Source organism: Mirounga leonina, unplaced genomic scaffold (genome assembly GCF_011800145.1).
Source record: "Mirounga leonina isolate KUSES-001 unplaced genomic scaffold, KU_Mleo_1.0 Mir_129, whole genome shotgun sequence".
NCBI lineage: Eukaryota > Metazoa > Chordata > Mammalia > Carnivora > Phocidae > Mirounga > Mirounga leonina.
This window is the reverse complement of record NW_023270323.1, coordinates 23,926,170-23,944,642: the sequence shown is the minus strand read 5'-3', so window position 1 is coordinate 23,944,642 and position 18,473 is coordinate 23,926,170. Positions and strand designations below refer to the sequence as shown.

The window sequence follows — 18,473 nt, the reverse complement described above, 5'->3', positions numbered from 1 at the left end:
TTTTTCTTCACTGATATATTTAAAGCACCTAGAAAGCATCTGACACATAGTAGGCACTCAGCGTAGATGTTTTGAAGGAATAAACGGTTCACGAATTTGACAATAATGGGAGACTGAGGAAATTCTCTTTCCTCACATTGGCATCCATTTGTTTTCACCCATATAGTCATACCTAGTGCCAGGATCACTACCTATGATTCCATTAGATAGATAAGCAGAGCAAATGGGATCAGCACAAAAATCATTATCACAATTCATGCTGACTGTGGCGGTTTCTCTTCCTCAGTTAGGTCTACGTGAGACGTCGATACCACATGCTAGCTAGAGCTACAGAAATTTAGTCTTCCGTTTGCTAGCCCAGTCCTTCACGTTCATAGTTCACATATTTTGACATTTTACCTTTGCGTAACCCAGCATTATCATGCGCACCAGGACCACATTTATATGCACTCCAAGGGACTCATCGTGGTAAATTTCATTCACCTGGAAACAAAGCAGATCATTGCTAAAAGAAAGGTGGCACGATGATTTTATGAAGTGTACATTTCAGGGGTCAGCCATGTAATCGCAAGTACTAGAGTCAAGTCACTTTTTTAAAAATTTGGCTTAAGCTGAACTCTCTCACCTTTAGCTTGGAAACAATTTCCAGATATGTGAATTACTGATTTTGTAAACTCCACAGTACAATGAATAATGGAGGATATACTTCAAAGGGCATCATTAAACTATTGTTGTGTTAGAAAGAGTCCAATGTGTTACATTTACATATAATGTTCATCAAAAGCAACCACAAGTGGGTGACTCTGACAAGAGTCTACTAGCTGAGCGTAGCCACAGCCCTGTAGAGGAAAACAGACAGCAGGCATTTGTCTGGGTGCTCATGTCACCACCAGGGGTCCTACGTCTGGTTGGGAGAGCCCATGGAAATGGAGTTGGTATGCAGGAGCTATGGTGGTTTATCTGCAGGCCAGTAAATGGGTAGCCCTCCCAGTGCTCCCCGTCTAGGAGTGGGGCAGCTGAATCAACAATTATTTAGAAGTCCTTCAACATCTGAATTACTAAGGTGAACGTATGAGTGCATATTAGATGAATATCACCCTCAAGTATAGCTCAGAAAAGCTAAGTTGAGTCACTCCTTTTTATTTAATTTTTTAAAGTTGGGCTGAAATCTTTTAAAAGCGATTTGGTATACTTTAAAATCATAGATATTAGAATTTAAGCAACCTCATAGTTCATAGCCCAACACAGACTTATATAGATGAGCAAGATGAAGACAGTAGAGGTTAACTGGTATGCAAAACCCACAGTCAACTGTCGGCAGATATGAATCTAAAGTGGACCATCATTGTATCTTCTGATTAAACTGGTACAAAATCAGTGTGTGTAAAGGTTGCTTATTAAGTTGGCAAATGCTAGCAGGAATGGGAAAGGCGGAGTTACCTGACTAGATTACCAAAAATTCTTAGCTATTCCCAGGGACAGGGACCAAACATTTGTCACAATAACTAAAACAGGGATGGAAAACTAACTGCAATTCTACTTGAGATCGAGGAGACTTGTTGGACTGTAAGCACAGCAAATGGAAAACCTATAGAGAAAAGAGAACCATAATCTCATAGAGAGAGACTTTAAAAAGAAATCTAACTTTGAATGATAGAATGTTCTAAAAAGCTCCCCAACAAAATTCATGAATCATAAAATTGCAAATTACCACACTGACCAAGAAACAGGCGCAAGAAATCCCAACTGAAATATTTCAAGAATCTAATGGGACTGCACAGAACACCTTACAAAATCAAGGCCTGAAATACAGACTAAAGGCATACTTACTAAATTTGTATGGAATGAGAGAGAGGACAGCTAAGATGGAGGTTAAAAAAAAAAAAAAAAGCTGCAGAAACAAGTATATACTAAAGAAGACTAAGTACAGTCTGACAAGAGAAGATGCAGAATCTTCTAAAGTGGAAAAATGCACTACTAACATACACACACATAGAGTTTACAAATGCACATACACACAGAGAAGGGCAAGAGCCAATCCAAGATAAGCCAAGTTAAAAAAAAAAAAAAAAAAACACCTCTGCAATGTGCTCTTGTGTGTCACAGGTGTGCAGACAGGCAGCCCAGGAGGAAGCCATCCCTTTAGGGCCAGGGTATCCTTGAAGTATTGAGTACATTTTATCTATGATGTCTTATAAAAGAGAAGTTGACAAAGATGAATGTATCCAGAGAAGAGTAAAAAGCAAGAAGCCTTGAAAATGTGTCACATAGAGAAGGGGAGACACAGTGGCCAAGAGCCTAACACTGGACACCAATAGTCTTGTTGACCTCTTGGTTCAACCCCTCGTTGTATGGTCTCCATCTTTCTTCGCCTTGGTCAAAGGGGCATAATAAGAATACTACCAGACTGGGCTAGTGCAAGAATTAAAAGATTTAACTCACGCAAACAGATTGCTCAAAAAATTCATGAGTGAGAAGGAGAGAGGGACGTTACGGAACAGGAGAATATGGGAAACAGAAAAGAAAAACCTAGAAAGAAGACTTAATAGCTGCCATATGGAAAAGGGGTTCAATTTATTCGATATATCTACAGAAAATAAATAAAAACCATGGGTTTAAACTGAGAGGGGTAGATTCCAGGTCAATATAAGAAAAGACCAAATGCTGGACCAAAAAACTGTGATTTCTTATGACCTTTTTGGTCACGGGCACATTGTTTTAGCTTACTCCATACATGCTTAATTGTAGTCCGAATCCCCTTCCTCTTCTGGATTAATTATCTGATAAAAAATTCCTAACATTTTAATTCCAATACAAGTAAAAGTCTGAAGACAGGCATGTCACTACCACATTCATCCAGAGACTCAGGGACATTCCAAGAGACTTCTCATAAGGCAGATGCTTTGAATTAGTAACACAGCTGCATCACACATACTCAGCTTCATGTAATTGAAATGTAAATGCATTCGATGTTAAAAAAAAAAAAAAAACCCAAAAGCACAAAATAGGGAAATGATAAAATTTTAAATGAAAGAAAAGTAGTTAGGTAAAAAAACAATAATTTCTAGAGCAGAGATGATGGAAGGAGGGCCACTGCCGAACAGCAGTGACAACTGTACTTTAAAATGCAGGAGACATGGGGCGCCTGGGTGGCTTAGTTGGTTAAGCGACTGCCTTCAGCTCAGGTCATGATCCCGGAGTCCTGGGATCGAGCCCAACATCAGGCTTCCGGCTCAGCGGGGAGCCTGCTTCTCCCTCTGACCCTCTCCCCTCTCCCCTCTCACGCTGTTTTTCTCTTGCTTCCTCTCTAATAAATAAATAAATAAATAAAATCTTTAAAAAAAAAATTTTAAATGCAGGAGACACATCAGAAATCTTAGACTTGTACAATGGAGGAAAGGTGGCAACAATGACAAACAGCTTATGAGAGTTGAGTTAGTGTAGTGCATAATCACCCTAAATTAGTAAATTCATCTGTATACTGGGGAAATTTTAAAATCAGTACAATACCAAGGAACTCCAATGGACAAAATTTATGTTCCCCATGGTAATAGTACATTATAAAATGATGGAGTAGAAGGACACTTCTTTAAAAGTCAAAGTTACCATTCACCAAATGAAAAGTATTGTTTAACAAAAGTCACTATGATGCCAGGCTAATTAGATAGCAGGGTACGCCAGCAGAAACCAAATAAAAAATCAGTCAGGGAACCTTTTAGGTCAGCACACACTTGTGAAACTGTCACAGGACATACATAAATTATTATGGGTAGAAATCACCAAATACAAGGCAATGGTATGTGCACAGAGCAGAAAGTATTCCTTCAATATGGCAAACCATCACACCTTAGATGTCAATGCAAAGCGCTAGATAGCACTTATTATCCTGTTTTTCAAAGTTTAAAAAAAATACATTATTCTCTTTAAAATGTACTTAATAATTTGGCTACTTTTCATCTTGCTAGGCCTTATTAATAAGAGGATGCAATGTTTTTATACTCAGAGGCCTACAGGATATGATGAGTTGAAGAAATAATCAGCACCATAGGATAAGACATTCAAAGACCTGGATTCTCTCCCAGCTATGCCACTGAAAAACTGAGGGACCTTGGGCTGATCACTTAAACTCTCTGGGCCTCTGTTTTCTCACTGGCAAATTATGACTGGACTTGCTCTGCCTGCTTCAAAGGGTTGTTGTCCAAATCTAGCAAAATGCCACACAATTGCCCTCAGAAAAACACAAAGAACTTTAGCACCCTTCCATCTATTTTTGGGAAAGATTTTAAAGACTTACGGGTGTATTTTCATAATCTACATGAAAAGAACAAGAAATACAACTGCCTCCTTCTTAGTTGTTATCTTAAAGCGACTGCAAAACTCTTATACTTGAAATCTCAATTGAATGAAAGATGTAATTTAAATTATATATATAAAAAAATGGGAAAAATCATTTGACACTTAAATTTTTTCAAAAATACTGTCATAGTGTACAAAACTCTTTCCAGCAGATGGCAGTATGCACATTTTTGAGGGGGGTAAAGGCTGCTTAATACACCTGGAGGTATTTACTCACCAGTTGCTTAATGTCTGCCTTTTCCTATATTTATACATAAATAAAATAACTTCCTTAAAATTAAATAAGAGTTTTAAAATATTCTAGCCTAAGGAAAACATTGAGTCATTTGACTCTTGAAAGCAAAGAAAAATATTGAAGACATCTTTCATTTAGATTGTTTTTCAATGTCATCTATTAAAACATATGAGGCATAGAGAAACTCCCAGAATCTGACTATAAATTAATCACAGATTTTTAACAATCAATAAATTATATACAGAATGAACTAAAAACATATCCTACCGAATGAACCACTTGAATCTGTCAAGATGAACTAAAATAATATTTGTTAAGAAAGCATTTTTACAACTCTTAGTGACAAGGAAAGCAATTTTTTTCCTAAGTAAAAGCAACAGCATCAAACAAAAACAACACCTAACATTATACAGAGCTTTTCAGATTCTAGACACTGCACTAAATATTTTATATTCATTCAAGTAATCCTTGCAACAACTTTAGAGATATTATCATTTCCATTTTACATCTAAGATGTTGAGGCCCAGAGAAGTCAAGTAACTGGCCCAAGGTCACACAGTCGATAGTCACAGCAAAGGATAAAAACCTAGGCAGTCTGACTCGAGTCCGTAGTGTTCACCATCTTGCTATACTTCCACAGACCCGCAGACCACAGCACCATCACTCTGCACAAAACAGCTGGTTCTAGAATAATCGATAGTGATTTGCTATCCCTGAATTTAAGAAATTGGTGTGTGAGTATATTGAGAAAGAGGACTTAGCAACTTCACTTTTTTTCATAATCTTCCTTCATGTAAATTTTAAGGAAATGAGGAATTGGACTCTGAATTTACTATAAATAATGATTTTTTTTAATGATCAATATGATGGTATTCTAAAAATACTAGGAAAAAGAAAGAGATGCTAGAGCAGATCACTGGAAAAACTGAGTAAGAAAAGAAAAGATAGGGCTGAAATTTATAACCAGTGTTTTTGGTATATAAGCATAAATATTCTAAGAAGTCACATATTTGACACAATGTAATGCAAATCTATGTAAAACCAAATATTCTTTTACCACGTGAGCCAATCTATTAGAATGTGTGTAGATTTTCTGTGAGGTGTTCAGGTTTGAGCTCAGAGCTTTTATTAAGTTACCTGAAAGAAGGAGTAAACAGAACATTAATTCAATTTTCAGATGACCTTAAATTAGAAGGGGTTGCCAATGATGTGAGGGGGGAAAAAAAAGGTAAAACCAAGTCAAGTATTCCTTTCCTTGAAAGGAAAATTCCTTCCAGGTTTGTTCCCGGACAGGAAAATTTCTTCCAGGACATTTCCCTGGCAGGACAGTCTGACCTGCTTTGTCTGACTAACTGATGAACAGCTTTGTCTGGCTTCAACAAAGCAACACTCATTTTTCTTTTAGATGGGTGGATTAGGTCTTGAGAGACAGTATGGCTGAGTGGTTAAGAGCATGGGCTCTGCAGCCAGATTACCTCGGTTTGATCTTGGCTATGTGACCTTGGGCATTTTATTTGCCTCTGTGCTTCAGTCTTCTCATCTGTGAAATGGGCTAATTATAATACTGTCCTCACAGGATTGTTGAGAGGAATAAATGAGCTCATATATGTTACAGAGCTTAATAGTGCTGGCCCTTGCAAGTGAAAAATCAAAAAAGTGTTAGCCATCATTAATACCATTATTCATACAGAAGAAAATAAATGATACCCAAGTGCGATTTTTAAAAAGAGAGAGAGAAACTTGGTTTATGGAAGGCAAACAAGTAATGACAAGATAGCCTAGGTAATTTGGGCTGGACATAAAAGCATTCTGAAACAAACTGGGAAGAAACAGTTCTCTCTCCACAACTCATCTCTTGCAGAGCTAAAAAGTTCCAAACACACACCTACGTGGATTCTCAGCCCATTCTCTATATTCCTTTTACTCAGAGTAGGTAGCTGACTCTCTTTTCTCTTCTCACCTCCAATCACAGACTAATAATAACTACCTTTATTAATAGTCTTATCAAATATTTACTGAACAGTTACCATGTGTCCAATTGTCCTTGGGCAGGAAACTGAATAGTAACTGAGTTTGAGTCTCTGTTCTTATCATGACTATGTTCTAAAATGTAAAATAAGTTATATGCATGGACAAAAATCAATAAATACAAAAAAAAAAGACATGCAGACAAGGTCATACCAGATAGGAATTGGTGCTCTGAAGGAAATAAATCTGAGTGACGAGACAGATGACCAGAGGGAGAGGAAGAAGCTACTTAAGACTGAGTAGTCAGAGCAGGAAGACCCACAGTCACGAGGTTATGTCTGAAGAGCAAGTGCAAGAAACCCAACCCACATTATCGCAACAGCTCAACGCCCGGCAAAGGAGACATCTTTATCACTACTTTAGAAAGAGACTGAGACCCACAGAAGTTACGGGATTTTACCCCAAAAGATTAGCACAAATAAATTCAGATAAGGCTATGTGAGGCTGATGGTTGTTCTTTTTTCACAACTACCTTGCTTGCCTTTTTGTTTCTGTCCCAGTGGAAGTGCTAGGTCTCTAGCTGCTTCTGCTCCAATGATCTGCTCCAAAAAATTAACTCTTTATTGCCTGTATTCAATCTCTCCCTTTCATGGAGTTCCTTTTCCTCTTTAATTAACGTTCTCACGCTCCCTCATCACGAAAAAATAACCCATCTACAGTGCTCAGCACCATGTAGTACTATTTAGAAGCATGTTCTCCAATGACACTATTCTGTTTCTTTGGCGATATTAGCTCCCTTTTCTCTGCCTAGCTCACATGTCAGCATGCCTCCAAGTTTTATTTTCAACACTCGTCTCTTCTCTGCGCTCTCCCTGCAATATTTCATTCACTGCTGTTTCTTCAATCAATACCTATAGATTGATGAGCTCCAAATGCTGATGTCTGTAACACTGATTCATCTCTCCCATGCTCCAGAGCCATCTGTTCAACTCCAGCTGTAAAAGAACTATCTATCGGGAATATATCTATGTATCTCAAAGTATACTTGTCTTCCCCCCAAAGTCTGTTCTCTCAATATTCTACACAGTTGAAGACTAAACCATCCTTGATTCCCTCCTCTTCTGCAAATACTGCAGTCAGTCTGTTACCCAGTCCTGTGGACATCTCTCAAGTCTTTCTCTTTCTGTCCACAGCCAGGAGCTAGTATCCATCCTGAATTGAACTGTCACAATAACCTGTTAAGTCTTTTGCAACTGTTTGCGTTTGGGTAATTTGGGCCCATGTCAGCAGTCCTCCGGAAGGGCAGATTATAAGGGTCAGATGGTTGTTTTCAATAAGCATGAGTCTGTCCTTTTATGTTAATTAGACTTTACCTCCTTAAGCATCAAAGTAGCTTTGGGTGGACCAAGAAGAGGCAATTCAGCTACAGGGACTTAAAAACTCTTCCGGCCTTTAGTGAAAGCATACCAAAAGCCCAGGTAGAACTGATTCCCTTTCATCAAGAAATGAGAATGAATTGGGGCGCCTGGGTGGCTCAGTTGGTTAAGCGACTGCCTTCGGCTCAGGTCATGATCCTGGAGTCCCTGGATCGAGTCCCGCATCGGGCTCCCTGCTCGGCAGGGAGCCTGCTTCTGCCTCTGATCCTCCCCCCTCTCATGTGCTCTCTCTCTCTCATTCTCTCTGTCTCAAATAAATAAATAAAATCTTTAAAAAAAAATAAATTTAAGAAATGAGAATGAATGATTCCCTCAACAAACTAAAAAGCTTTTCTGTGTTTTAGGACCCTGGGGAAAATAAAGCCTGCTATAAATCTGGGAGGGATAAGGTCAGTCTGATATTTGTAGCATAACAAAGGAAAAATAAGTGAATGTCAGGAAGGAAATTTGGGGCTTCAGAAACAAAGGGGAAAAGGGCACCTGGGTGGCTCAGTCTGTTAAGGGCTCAATGCTCAGCGGGGAGTCTGCTTCTCCCTCTGCCTCTCCCCCTGCTTGTGCTCATGCACTCTCTCTCTCTCTCTCAAAAATAAGTAAATAAAATCTTTTTTTTAAAAAAAAAGAAACAAAAGGGAAGGGGAAAGAGGAAGCTGAGATGCTTCAGTAAATCAAAGGGACCTCTGAGGCGGCACTGTGTGGTCATCCTGTTGTGATGTTAATTTAACCTATGATGTTCAGATTCTTCTAGAACTATGGGTCCAGGATATTCCAGGGCAAGGTATGCATGTTTATCTTTTTATTTTTTTATTTTTAAAGATTTTATTTATTTATTTGACAGAGAAAGAGAGAGCACAAATAGGCAGAGTGGCAGGCAGAGGGAGAGGGAGAGGCAGGCTCTCTGCTGAGCAGGGAGCCAGACGTGGGGCTCGATCCCAGGACCCCAGGATCATGACCTGAGCCGAAGGCAGCCGCTTAACCAACTGAGCCACCCAGGCGCCCCGGTATGCATGTTTATATAAGGGATGGCCAAACTGACCCGTGTTTACTCCAGTCTGTCTCTGTGACCTGTTATGGTCAATCCACACTGGGGAAATTAAGACAATTTGTTGAGGCTGGATGATGCAGTATAAACCACAAGGGGTTTGGAGCCAGACAGACTATGAGTTGTGATCAAGTCACTCATCTTCTTTTTCTTTTTTTAAAGATGTTATTTATTTATTTGAGAGAGAGAGAGAGAGAGAGCGTGTGAGAGAGCACGGCAGAGGGAGAGGGAGAAGCAGGCTCCCCGCTGAGCAGGGAGCCCAACATGGGGCCCAGCTCAGATCATGACCTGAGCTGAAGGCAAATGCTTAACCAACTGAGCCACCCAGGCGCCCAAAGTCACTCATCTTTAAAACCCTTTGCCTCTTCATTAGCAAAGTGAAATTCAAATACCTTAGAATGGCACGAACATTTTTCTAAAGGTAACTCCAGCTTCCCTGTCCAGCCTCATTTTCTGTCATATCCCCTAAATACCCTTCAATTTTCCCTATAGACAAGCCTCTCCATTGGCTCCAAAGACACCATGAACTACCCCTGTAAGTATCTTTTTCCAGTCTGTTCCCCATCTTCTAAGAGCCATTATCTCCTTTTCTAGCAAGGAAATGCCAATTTATTCTCTAAAGTCCAACTCAAATGGCATCTCCTCTATGAAGACTCCACCTGCCACTAGCATTGTTTGCCAAACCACATCCCTTTCTTCTCAATTCATGCTTACATAATCATTTATAACTAAATCTTTTCAAGAAATTATCAAATTTTATTATTATTTGTTGATATCACCTGCCTGTTAGAACTAGCTCCTTGTGAAAAGGAGCTACAATTTTATTAATTTTTGTCTCCCTAGAAGCACACAGGACTTGGCCTATGGGAAGGTATGTCTGTTGTGTGAAATCAATGTCTAGAGGATTGATGTCAATTCTAATGTAAGAAATGGATTAAAGATAATGACCCAAAATAGACAACTGCTTCATGATTTGCCTAGGTTGCCTGAACATGCATACTCCCCAGACAAATCTGCCTTGCACTCATGTTCAGTGTTTTAAGAATCATTAGTTGAGAAATCAAATGCAGTGCAGAGATTTAATCATCATTAATTAACCAGTAGCCACATGTATCTGCTAACACTTGAAAAAGTCTATTATTAATGCTTTGTTAGGACCAGAGTACTTACATGGAATATAGATTTTCTTTTAAAAATATTAGGTAGGGAAGCCTGCCATGTCCACATAACACAATGATGTTATTAGTTCACTGTACATAAGTAGCTAATTTCAGTATAAAAAAGACTTAATGAGTTCTCCTTAATTATTAATGATTACTTGGAAGTATGATTATTTCTCATACTTTTAAATTAATTGTTTTCTTTTCACTTGATAAATCCTGAGATTCAAGCATGGACTCAATTCTCTGCAGAACACTGAAAATTTATTTATTTATTTATTTATTTATTTATTTATTTATTTATTTAACACAGAGAGAGTGAGAGAGAGAGAGAGCATAAGCAGGGGGAGTGGCAGGCAGGCAGAGGGAGAGGCAGGCTCTGTGCTGAGCAAGGAGCCCGATGTGGGACTCGATCCCAGGACCCCGGGATCATGACCTGAGCCGAAGGCAGACGCTTAACGACTGAGCCACCCAGGCGCCCCAAACACTGAAAATTTTAATAGGCACAAAAGACCCAGATCACTTCTTAGATCTTAGCATATGACAACACCTGCCAAAACAGAATCTGCTTCATCGCCCTATTACAGAGAATCTTAAAAAAGATTGCTAATTGATTTGATTCAGTCAGGCAAGTAACTGAATTCTCATTTCAATGACTTGAATGGTATTTTAATAAGACACAGAAAGAGGTAAAAGAAAAGACATCAGAATTTGATCTGGCAAGGGATACACAAAATGCCTCGACTTTGTAACAAATGCAGTAAAGTTTAGGGAGGCAGCAGAGCACTGGGCTCCGAAGGCAGAGAGATCTATCTGGGCTCAAGATCCGGCTGTGCCACCTATTAGCTCGAAGACTCTGGGAAAGTCACCTAACCTCTCTAAATCTCAATCTCCTCATTTACAAACTAAGACTAAAGGTGAACATATTTAGGGCTGAAGAATGTTATATAATTCATGTAAAATATTTAGCATAGGACCAGCCCAGAGCAAAGGTTAAAAGTTACTTGGTATAAGCCTTCATGCTTAACAACATGAAATCATTCTTTTGAACCTACACTTGAACTAGATGATTTCAAACACCTTCAAAGATTTCATCACTAACCCTAATTCCACACAATCTGTTTTTTTTTTTCCATAGACCAGCCCATCTACATAAATGGCACCATCATCATCCAATAGTGTTCAAGCCAGAAAATTGTAAGTCACCCCTTTCCCTCAGCCCCTACCTGATCCACTGGCAAATCCTATTGATTCTACCATAAATACTCCCTTGTTATAGCAATCACCACTGTCCAATAAGCCGTCATCTCTTACCTACACATCTACAATTGATATCCAATTGGTCTGCCTTCATTCTAAACCTCTCCAACCTATTCTTTACAAAACAGCAGGAGGCCTTCAATGGCTTTCCCTTAATTTACTTAAAACTGAATTCAAACTCCTCCTCTGATCTTAAAGGTGCTAATCTTCTTTAAGCCCTACCTGACTCCTTGAGTGTCAGACTCAAAGCACAGTGGCTTTGTTTAGCAACTACAACACAGGTCATTGTTCAGTGGTGGGCTCTCTCTTTTACTCTCAGTTTAATCATCACTTCTTGGTCCAAGGCTTTCTTTACCATCACGGTTATGTAAAATCCCTATCATTCACTTGCTCTGTTATTCCTTTTCCAAGCAAACTGCTGGTTCCATGCATTGCTTTTAGCATAACCTATGATGCATTTATTTGATTTCTCCACCAGTCTGTAATCTCGGGATGGACAGAAAATAAATCTTTTGTGTTCACCTCTATATACCTGGTATATAGCATTCAAGTATTTGTTAAAACAATGAATCAATTAAAATTTTGCTGCATGTTTACTCTGTGTCAGGCACTGTTTTGTTTTATTGGGACTTTTTTTGTGTGTTTCTTTAGACTTTAGTTTTTAGAGCCATTTCAGGTTTAAAGAAAAATTGAGTGGCAATTGCAGAGAGTTCCCATATACCCCTTTACCTCCTCACATATTAGGATAACACCTTGCATTAGGGTAGTACATGCCTTGGAATTGATGAATCAGTATTGACATGTTATTATCCACTATAGTCCATAGTATGCAGTAGGGTTCACTCCTTGTGTTCTATAGTTCAATGAGTTTTGACAAAAACATAATGTCTTTATACGCCACATATATTCATCATATATTCACTTCCACGCAAATGCCCTGTGAGCCACTTCTTCATCTCTCTCTCCCTCTCCCTGATCCCCTGATGTTTTTCTTGTTTGACGTGTCAGACACTGTTTTTGATGTTGTAAATATGAAGCTTAATAATGGACAGCAATTGCACTCAAGGTGAAATACGGTAAATACTAGTTAGGTATTACAGTGATTGAAAGAAACTCTAGTATCCAAAAGAATTAGAGTAGATGGAACACATATCTTTTATGTCTTTTTAATTGACATTCACTTAATAATTTGGTAAAAGTTTAACCAATTCCAATAAAAAAATAAAATGGCATGATTTTACAGAACGAGCTTGCCCTTCTTTCAAATCAAACTAATATTCAGAGGAATTGTTTTCATTTCATCACCTTTACAAACTCTGTGTTTCCTGGTCTTCACCTGCTAAGAACTTCTTTGTATCCTCCCAATGTCTTAAACATGTAAATACCCATCCATTGTTGGTTCAATAACTGGTTTTTAAAACAGAACTGAACAAAGAAGAGAAACCCTCACTGAGGAGTTGTATAATTGCTATCTATCTTGATTTTCTTATTTTGCATTGATTTCCTTCAGCCACCAAACTCAAACAGGAGACTTTCAAATCTCCTCCCTGCCTGGATTTCCCTATCACCCATCTCCAAAGATCTAACTTCTACCTACCATTCAAGGCCAAGTTCATGTATACATCTTCCTCATATCATTCCTCATTCCTGTCCTTCAAAGATATCTCTAATACTCTTCCCCTATACCACCCAATCTATACTTCCTTTCAATCAATGAGTATTTTCTAGGTTTCATTATACATATTCATGAACCTAATTTCTCCTAGTGAAGTGCATCCTCAAAGGGAAAAACATTTCTGTGATAAAAGAAGTTTTCTGGCTTGAATAATAGGGTGCTAAGAAAGCAAAGGACAAATGGGCAAGACTGAATTTGTTTGCTATAATCTCTGAAGGTACTGAGAGAGAACCACACTGAAACAGAAATGTAATTTTAAGTAAAATCTCATCAATCTTGTCGTATGTTATACTTTAATAAAAGCTGATGTACAAGAGTAATGTTTTATAGTATTTCAATACTGATTTTATTTACTATTAAATCACATATTCATTGCATATTTTTCTCATGTGTGGTTAGCAAAAATACACAAGCCATTCCTTTTGACTACTTATCTCTATCCATAACTGAACTCTCCAAAAAAGATCACTTTATATTATAATCTTTAATGGTTACTAGAAAAATAAATGAAACAAGGAAAAGCATAAAATCAGGAGTTCTTTTATTACATTTATTTTTAACTTCATTCTGAAATAATTTTAGACTCACAAAAGAGGAACAAAAATAATATAAAGTATTCCTATATACCCTTTACCAAGCTTCTCCAAATTTAACATTTTTCATAACAGATCAATGAAACCAGGAGCTGGTTCTTTGAAAAAGTTAATAAAATTGATAAACCTCCAGCCAGACTTATCAAAAAGAGAGAGAAAGAGAGAACTCAAATAAATAAAATCACAAATGCAGAGAGGAGAAATAACAACCAACACCACAGAAATACAAACAATTATAAGAGAATATTTTTTAAAGAGCTATATGCCAACAAACTAGACAACCTGGAAGAAACAGATAAATTCCTAGGAACATATAAACTACCAAAACCAAGAGAGGAAGAAATAGAAAACTTGAGCAGACTGATAACCAGCAAAGAAATTGAATCAGTAATCATAAAAACTAACAAACAAAAGTCCAGGGCCAAATGGCTTCACAGGTGAATTTTACCAAACATTTAAGGAAGAGTTCATTCCTATTCTCCTCAAACTATTCCAAAAAATAGAAAATGGAGGAAAACTTCCCAAATTAGTCTATGAAGCCAGCTTTACCCTGATACCAAAACCAGATAAAGACTCTACTGAAAAAGAGAACTACAGGCCAATATCTCTGATGGACATAGATGCAAAAATTCTTAATACAATACTAGCAAACTGAATCCAACAATACATTACAAAAATCGTTCACTATGATCAAGTGGGATTTATTCCTGGCTTGCCGGGGTGGTTCAATCAATCAACATGATACATCGTATCAGTAAGAGGAAGGATAAGAACCATATGATCATTTCAGTAGATGTAGAAAAAGTATTTGACAAAATACAATATCAATTCATGATAAAAAAAAAAAAACCCTCAACAAAGTAGGTTTAGAGGAAATATACCTCAACATAATAAAGACCATATATGAAAAACCCACAGCTAATATCATCCTCAATGGGGAAAAACAGAGCTTTTTCTCTATGGTCACGAACAAGACAGGAATGTCTGATCTCACCGCTGTTATTTAATACAGTACTGGAAGTCCTAGCCACAGCAATCAGACAACAAAAAGAAACAAAAGGCATCCAACTCACCAAGGAAGAAGTAAAACCGTCACTATTTGCAGATGACATCAGACCATACATAGAAAACCCAAAAGACTCCACCAAAAAACTCAGAACTGACACACAAATTCAGCAAAGTTATAGGATACAATATCAACATACAGAAATCTGTTGCATTTCTCTACACCAATAATGAAAAGAGAAATTAAGGAATTAATCCCATTTACAATTGCACCAAAAATAATAAGATACTTAGGAATGAACCTAACCAAAGTGGTTAAAGACCACTTTGAAAACTATAAAATACTAATGAAAAAATTGAAGATGACACAAAGAAATGGAAAGACATTCCATGCTCGGGGATCAGAACAACAAATATTGTCAAAATGTCTATGTTACCCAAAGCAATATACACATTTAATGCAATCCCTATCAAAATACCAACATTTTTTTCACAGCGATAGAACAAACAATCCTAAAATTTGTATGGAACCACAAAAGATCTGAATAGCCAATCTTGAAAAAGAAAAGCAAAGCTGGAGGCAACACGATTTTGGACTTCAAGTTATATTACAAAGCTGTAGTGATCAAAACAGTATGATACTGGCACAAAATTAGACACACAGATCAATAGAATAAAAAACTCAGAAATGAACCCACAATTTTATAGTCAATTAAGCTTCAACAAAGCAGGAAAGAATATCCAGTGGGTTAAAGACAGTCTCTTCAACAAATGATGTTGGAAAAACTGGACAGCGACATGCAAAAGAATGAAACTGGACCACTTTCTTACATCATACACAAAAATAAACTCAAAATGGATGAAAGACCTAAATGTCAGACATGAAACAATTAAAATTCCAGAGGAAACACAGGTGGTAACTTCTTTGACATTTCCCATAAGAACTTCTTTCTAGATAGGTCTCCTGAATCCTGAACGGATTCAAAACAAAGCATAGGGAAACATAAGCAAAAATAAATTATTGGGACTTCATCGAAATAAAAAGCTTCTGCACAGCAAAGGAAACAATCAACAAAACTAGAAGTCAACCTATGAAATGGGAGAAGATATTTGCAAATGACATATCTGATAAAGGTTTAGTATCCAAAATATATAAATAGCTTATCAAATTCAACACCCAAAAAATGAATAATCCAATTAAAAATGGTGAGAAGACATGAACCGACATTTTTCCAAAGAAGAGATAGAGATGGTTAACAGACACATGAACATCACTCATCATCAGGGAAATACAAATCAAAACCACCATGAGATATCACCTCACACCAGTTAGAATGGCAAAAATTAACAAGGCAGGAAACAACAAATATTGGAGAGGATGGGGAGAAAGGGGAGCCCTCTTGCACTGTTGGTGGGAATGTAAACTGGTGCAGCCACTCTGGAAAACAGTATGGAGGGTCCTTAAAAAGTTAAAAATAGAACTACCCTATGATCCAGCAATTGCACTAGCAGGTATTTACCCAAAGAATACAAAAATACTAATTCAAAATGCTACATGCACCCCAATGTTTATGGCAGCATTATCTATAAGAGCCAAATTATGGAAACAGCCCAAATGTCCAATGACTAATAAATGGATAAAGAAGAAGTGGTATATATATATACAATGGAATGTTACTCAGCCATAAAAAAGAATGAAATCTTGACATTTGCAACAATGTGGATGGAGCTAGAGTATCATGCAAAGCAAAATAAGTCAGAGAAAGACAAATACCTTATGATTTCACTCACATGTGGAATTTAAGAAACAAAACAAAGGAGCAAAGGGGAAAAAAAAAGAGAAAGAGAGGCAAACCAAGAAACTGACTTGTAACTATGGAGAACAAACCAATGGTTACCAGAGGGAGGATGGGTGGGGAAGTGGGTTAAACAGGTGATGGGGATTAAGGAGTGCACTTGTGATGAGCATGGGCTGATGTACGAAGTGCTGAATCACTACATTGTACACCTGAAACTAATATTACACTGTATGTTAACTAACTAGAATTAAAAAAAAAAAAAAGAAACAGTATAAGGGTACTAAAGCCCATTAGGTAGAAATTAGCAAATCAAAAGATTTTTTTAAAAAACTATATTCAAATCAAAGAAAAGTTGTTACCTGCCTAGAATACTCAGAGTTCAATAAAGCATGATGGTTATTCACATGATAACAGATTTCTGGCAATAGGGTTTGAATATAAAATATAAAGAAAAACTGTCGGAGAAATTTCCAGGATAGTCCAACTACTTATATTTTTCACTCTAAGAAATTTCATTTCTATTTCTTTATTTTCAAAGATTTCCTCCCAATCTTTTCTCTCAATTCTTTCTTTTTATTGTCTTACTAGTGATTTTTAGCCAGGGGTGTTCATCCAAATTACCTACTGTGCTTAGAAAACACTAACTCTTAGCCATCAGGGAAATTCAAATCAAAACCACATTGAGATACCACCTTACACCAGTTAGAATGGCAAAAATTGACAAGGCAAGAAACAACAAATGTTGGAGAGGTTGTGGAGAAAGGGGAACCCTCTTACACTGTTGGTGGGAATGCAAGTTGGTACAGCCACTTTGGAAAACAGTGTGACGGTGCCTCAAAAAATTAAAAATAGAGCTACCCTATGACCCAGCAATTGCACTACTGGGTATTTATGCCAAAGACACAGATGTTGTGAAAAGAAGGGCCATATGTGCCCCAATGTTCATAGCAGCAATGTCCGCAATAGCCAAACTGTTGGAAAGAGCCGAGATGCCCTTCAACAGATGAATGGATAAAGAAGATGTGGTCCATATATACAATGGAATATTACTCAGCGATCAGAAAGGATGAATACCCAACTTTTACATCAACATGGGTGGGACTGGAGGAGATTATGCTAAGTCAAATAAGTCAAGGAGAGAAAGTCAATTATCATATGGTTTCACTTATTTGTGGAACATAAGGAATAGCATGGAGGACATTAGGAGAAGGAAGGGAAAAATGAAGGGGGAGAAATAGGAGTGAGAGACGAACCATGAGAGACGATGGACTCTGAGAAACAAACTGAGGGTTCTAGAGGGGAGGGGGGTGGGGGGATGGGTTAGCCCAGTGATGGGTATTAAGGAGGGCACGTACTGCATGGCGCACTGGGTGTTATACAAAAACAATGAATCGTGGATCACTACATCAAAAACTAATGATATATTGTATGGTGACTAACATAACATAATAAAATAAAATTAAAAAAAAAGAAAGAAAACACTAACTCTTAGGCCTGTATCCTAAACACTCCTGATTCAGAAGCTCTTTCTTGACTCAGAACTTCTGCAATTAATGATCCATTAGCCTGGATCACTCTTTCCCCAGCTCCTTGCCTAGTTCTCTTCCTCACAGAATCTCTGTATCTCTGTTCACATAATATCCCTCCTCTTTCTAACCTCCTATCCCAAATATTCCCCACACTGCCTCTTCTCTCCTTGACAGTATCTCTTCACTCTTATTTATTTTTCTTCTCAACAGTTATTATTACCTAAACTTACATATTTACTTCTTCTTTGACTATCACCTGTTTCCTCTTTCAAGCTCCAAAAAGGCAGAGAATCTTCTCCTGTGTTTCTTGGGAAATCTTCTAAGCCTAAAATGGCCTTGTACACAGTAGGCAATGGATCAATATTTGAATAATGAGACATGCTGCATTGCTGAGAACCACTTTCTGGCCTAGTCAGCC

General features: G+C 37.6%; 1 protein-coding gene across 2 annotated transcripts in view; it reads right to left on the bottom strand.

Annotated features, from left to right (window-relative positions):
* Positions 1 to 18,473, bottom strand: part of ADAMTS3 (ADAM metallopeptidase with thrombospondin type 1 motif 3) — a 251,245-nt gene that overhangs the window by 41,952 nt on the left and 190,820 nt on the right. For both annotated transcript variants that reach the window (XM_035004838.1, XM_035004839.1), the window contains exon 6: positions 400 to 483. In XM_035004838.1, the coding sequence (XP_034860729.1) occupies positions 400 to 483 (84 nt within the window). The remainder of the gene's footprint in view (positions 1 to 399; positions 484 to 18,473) is intronic.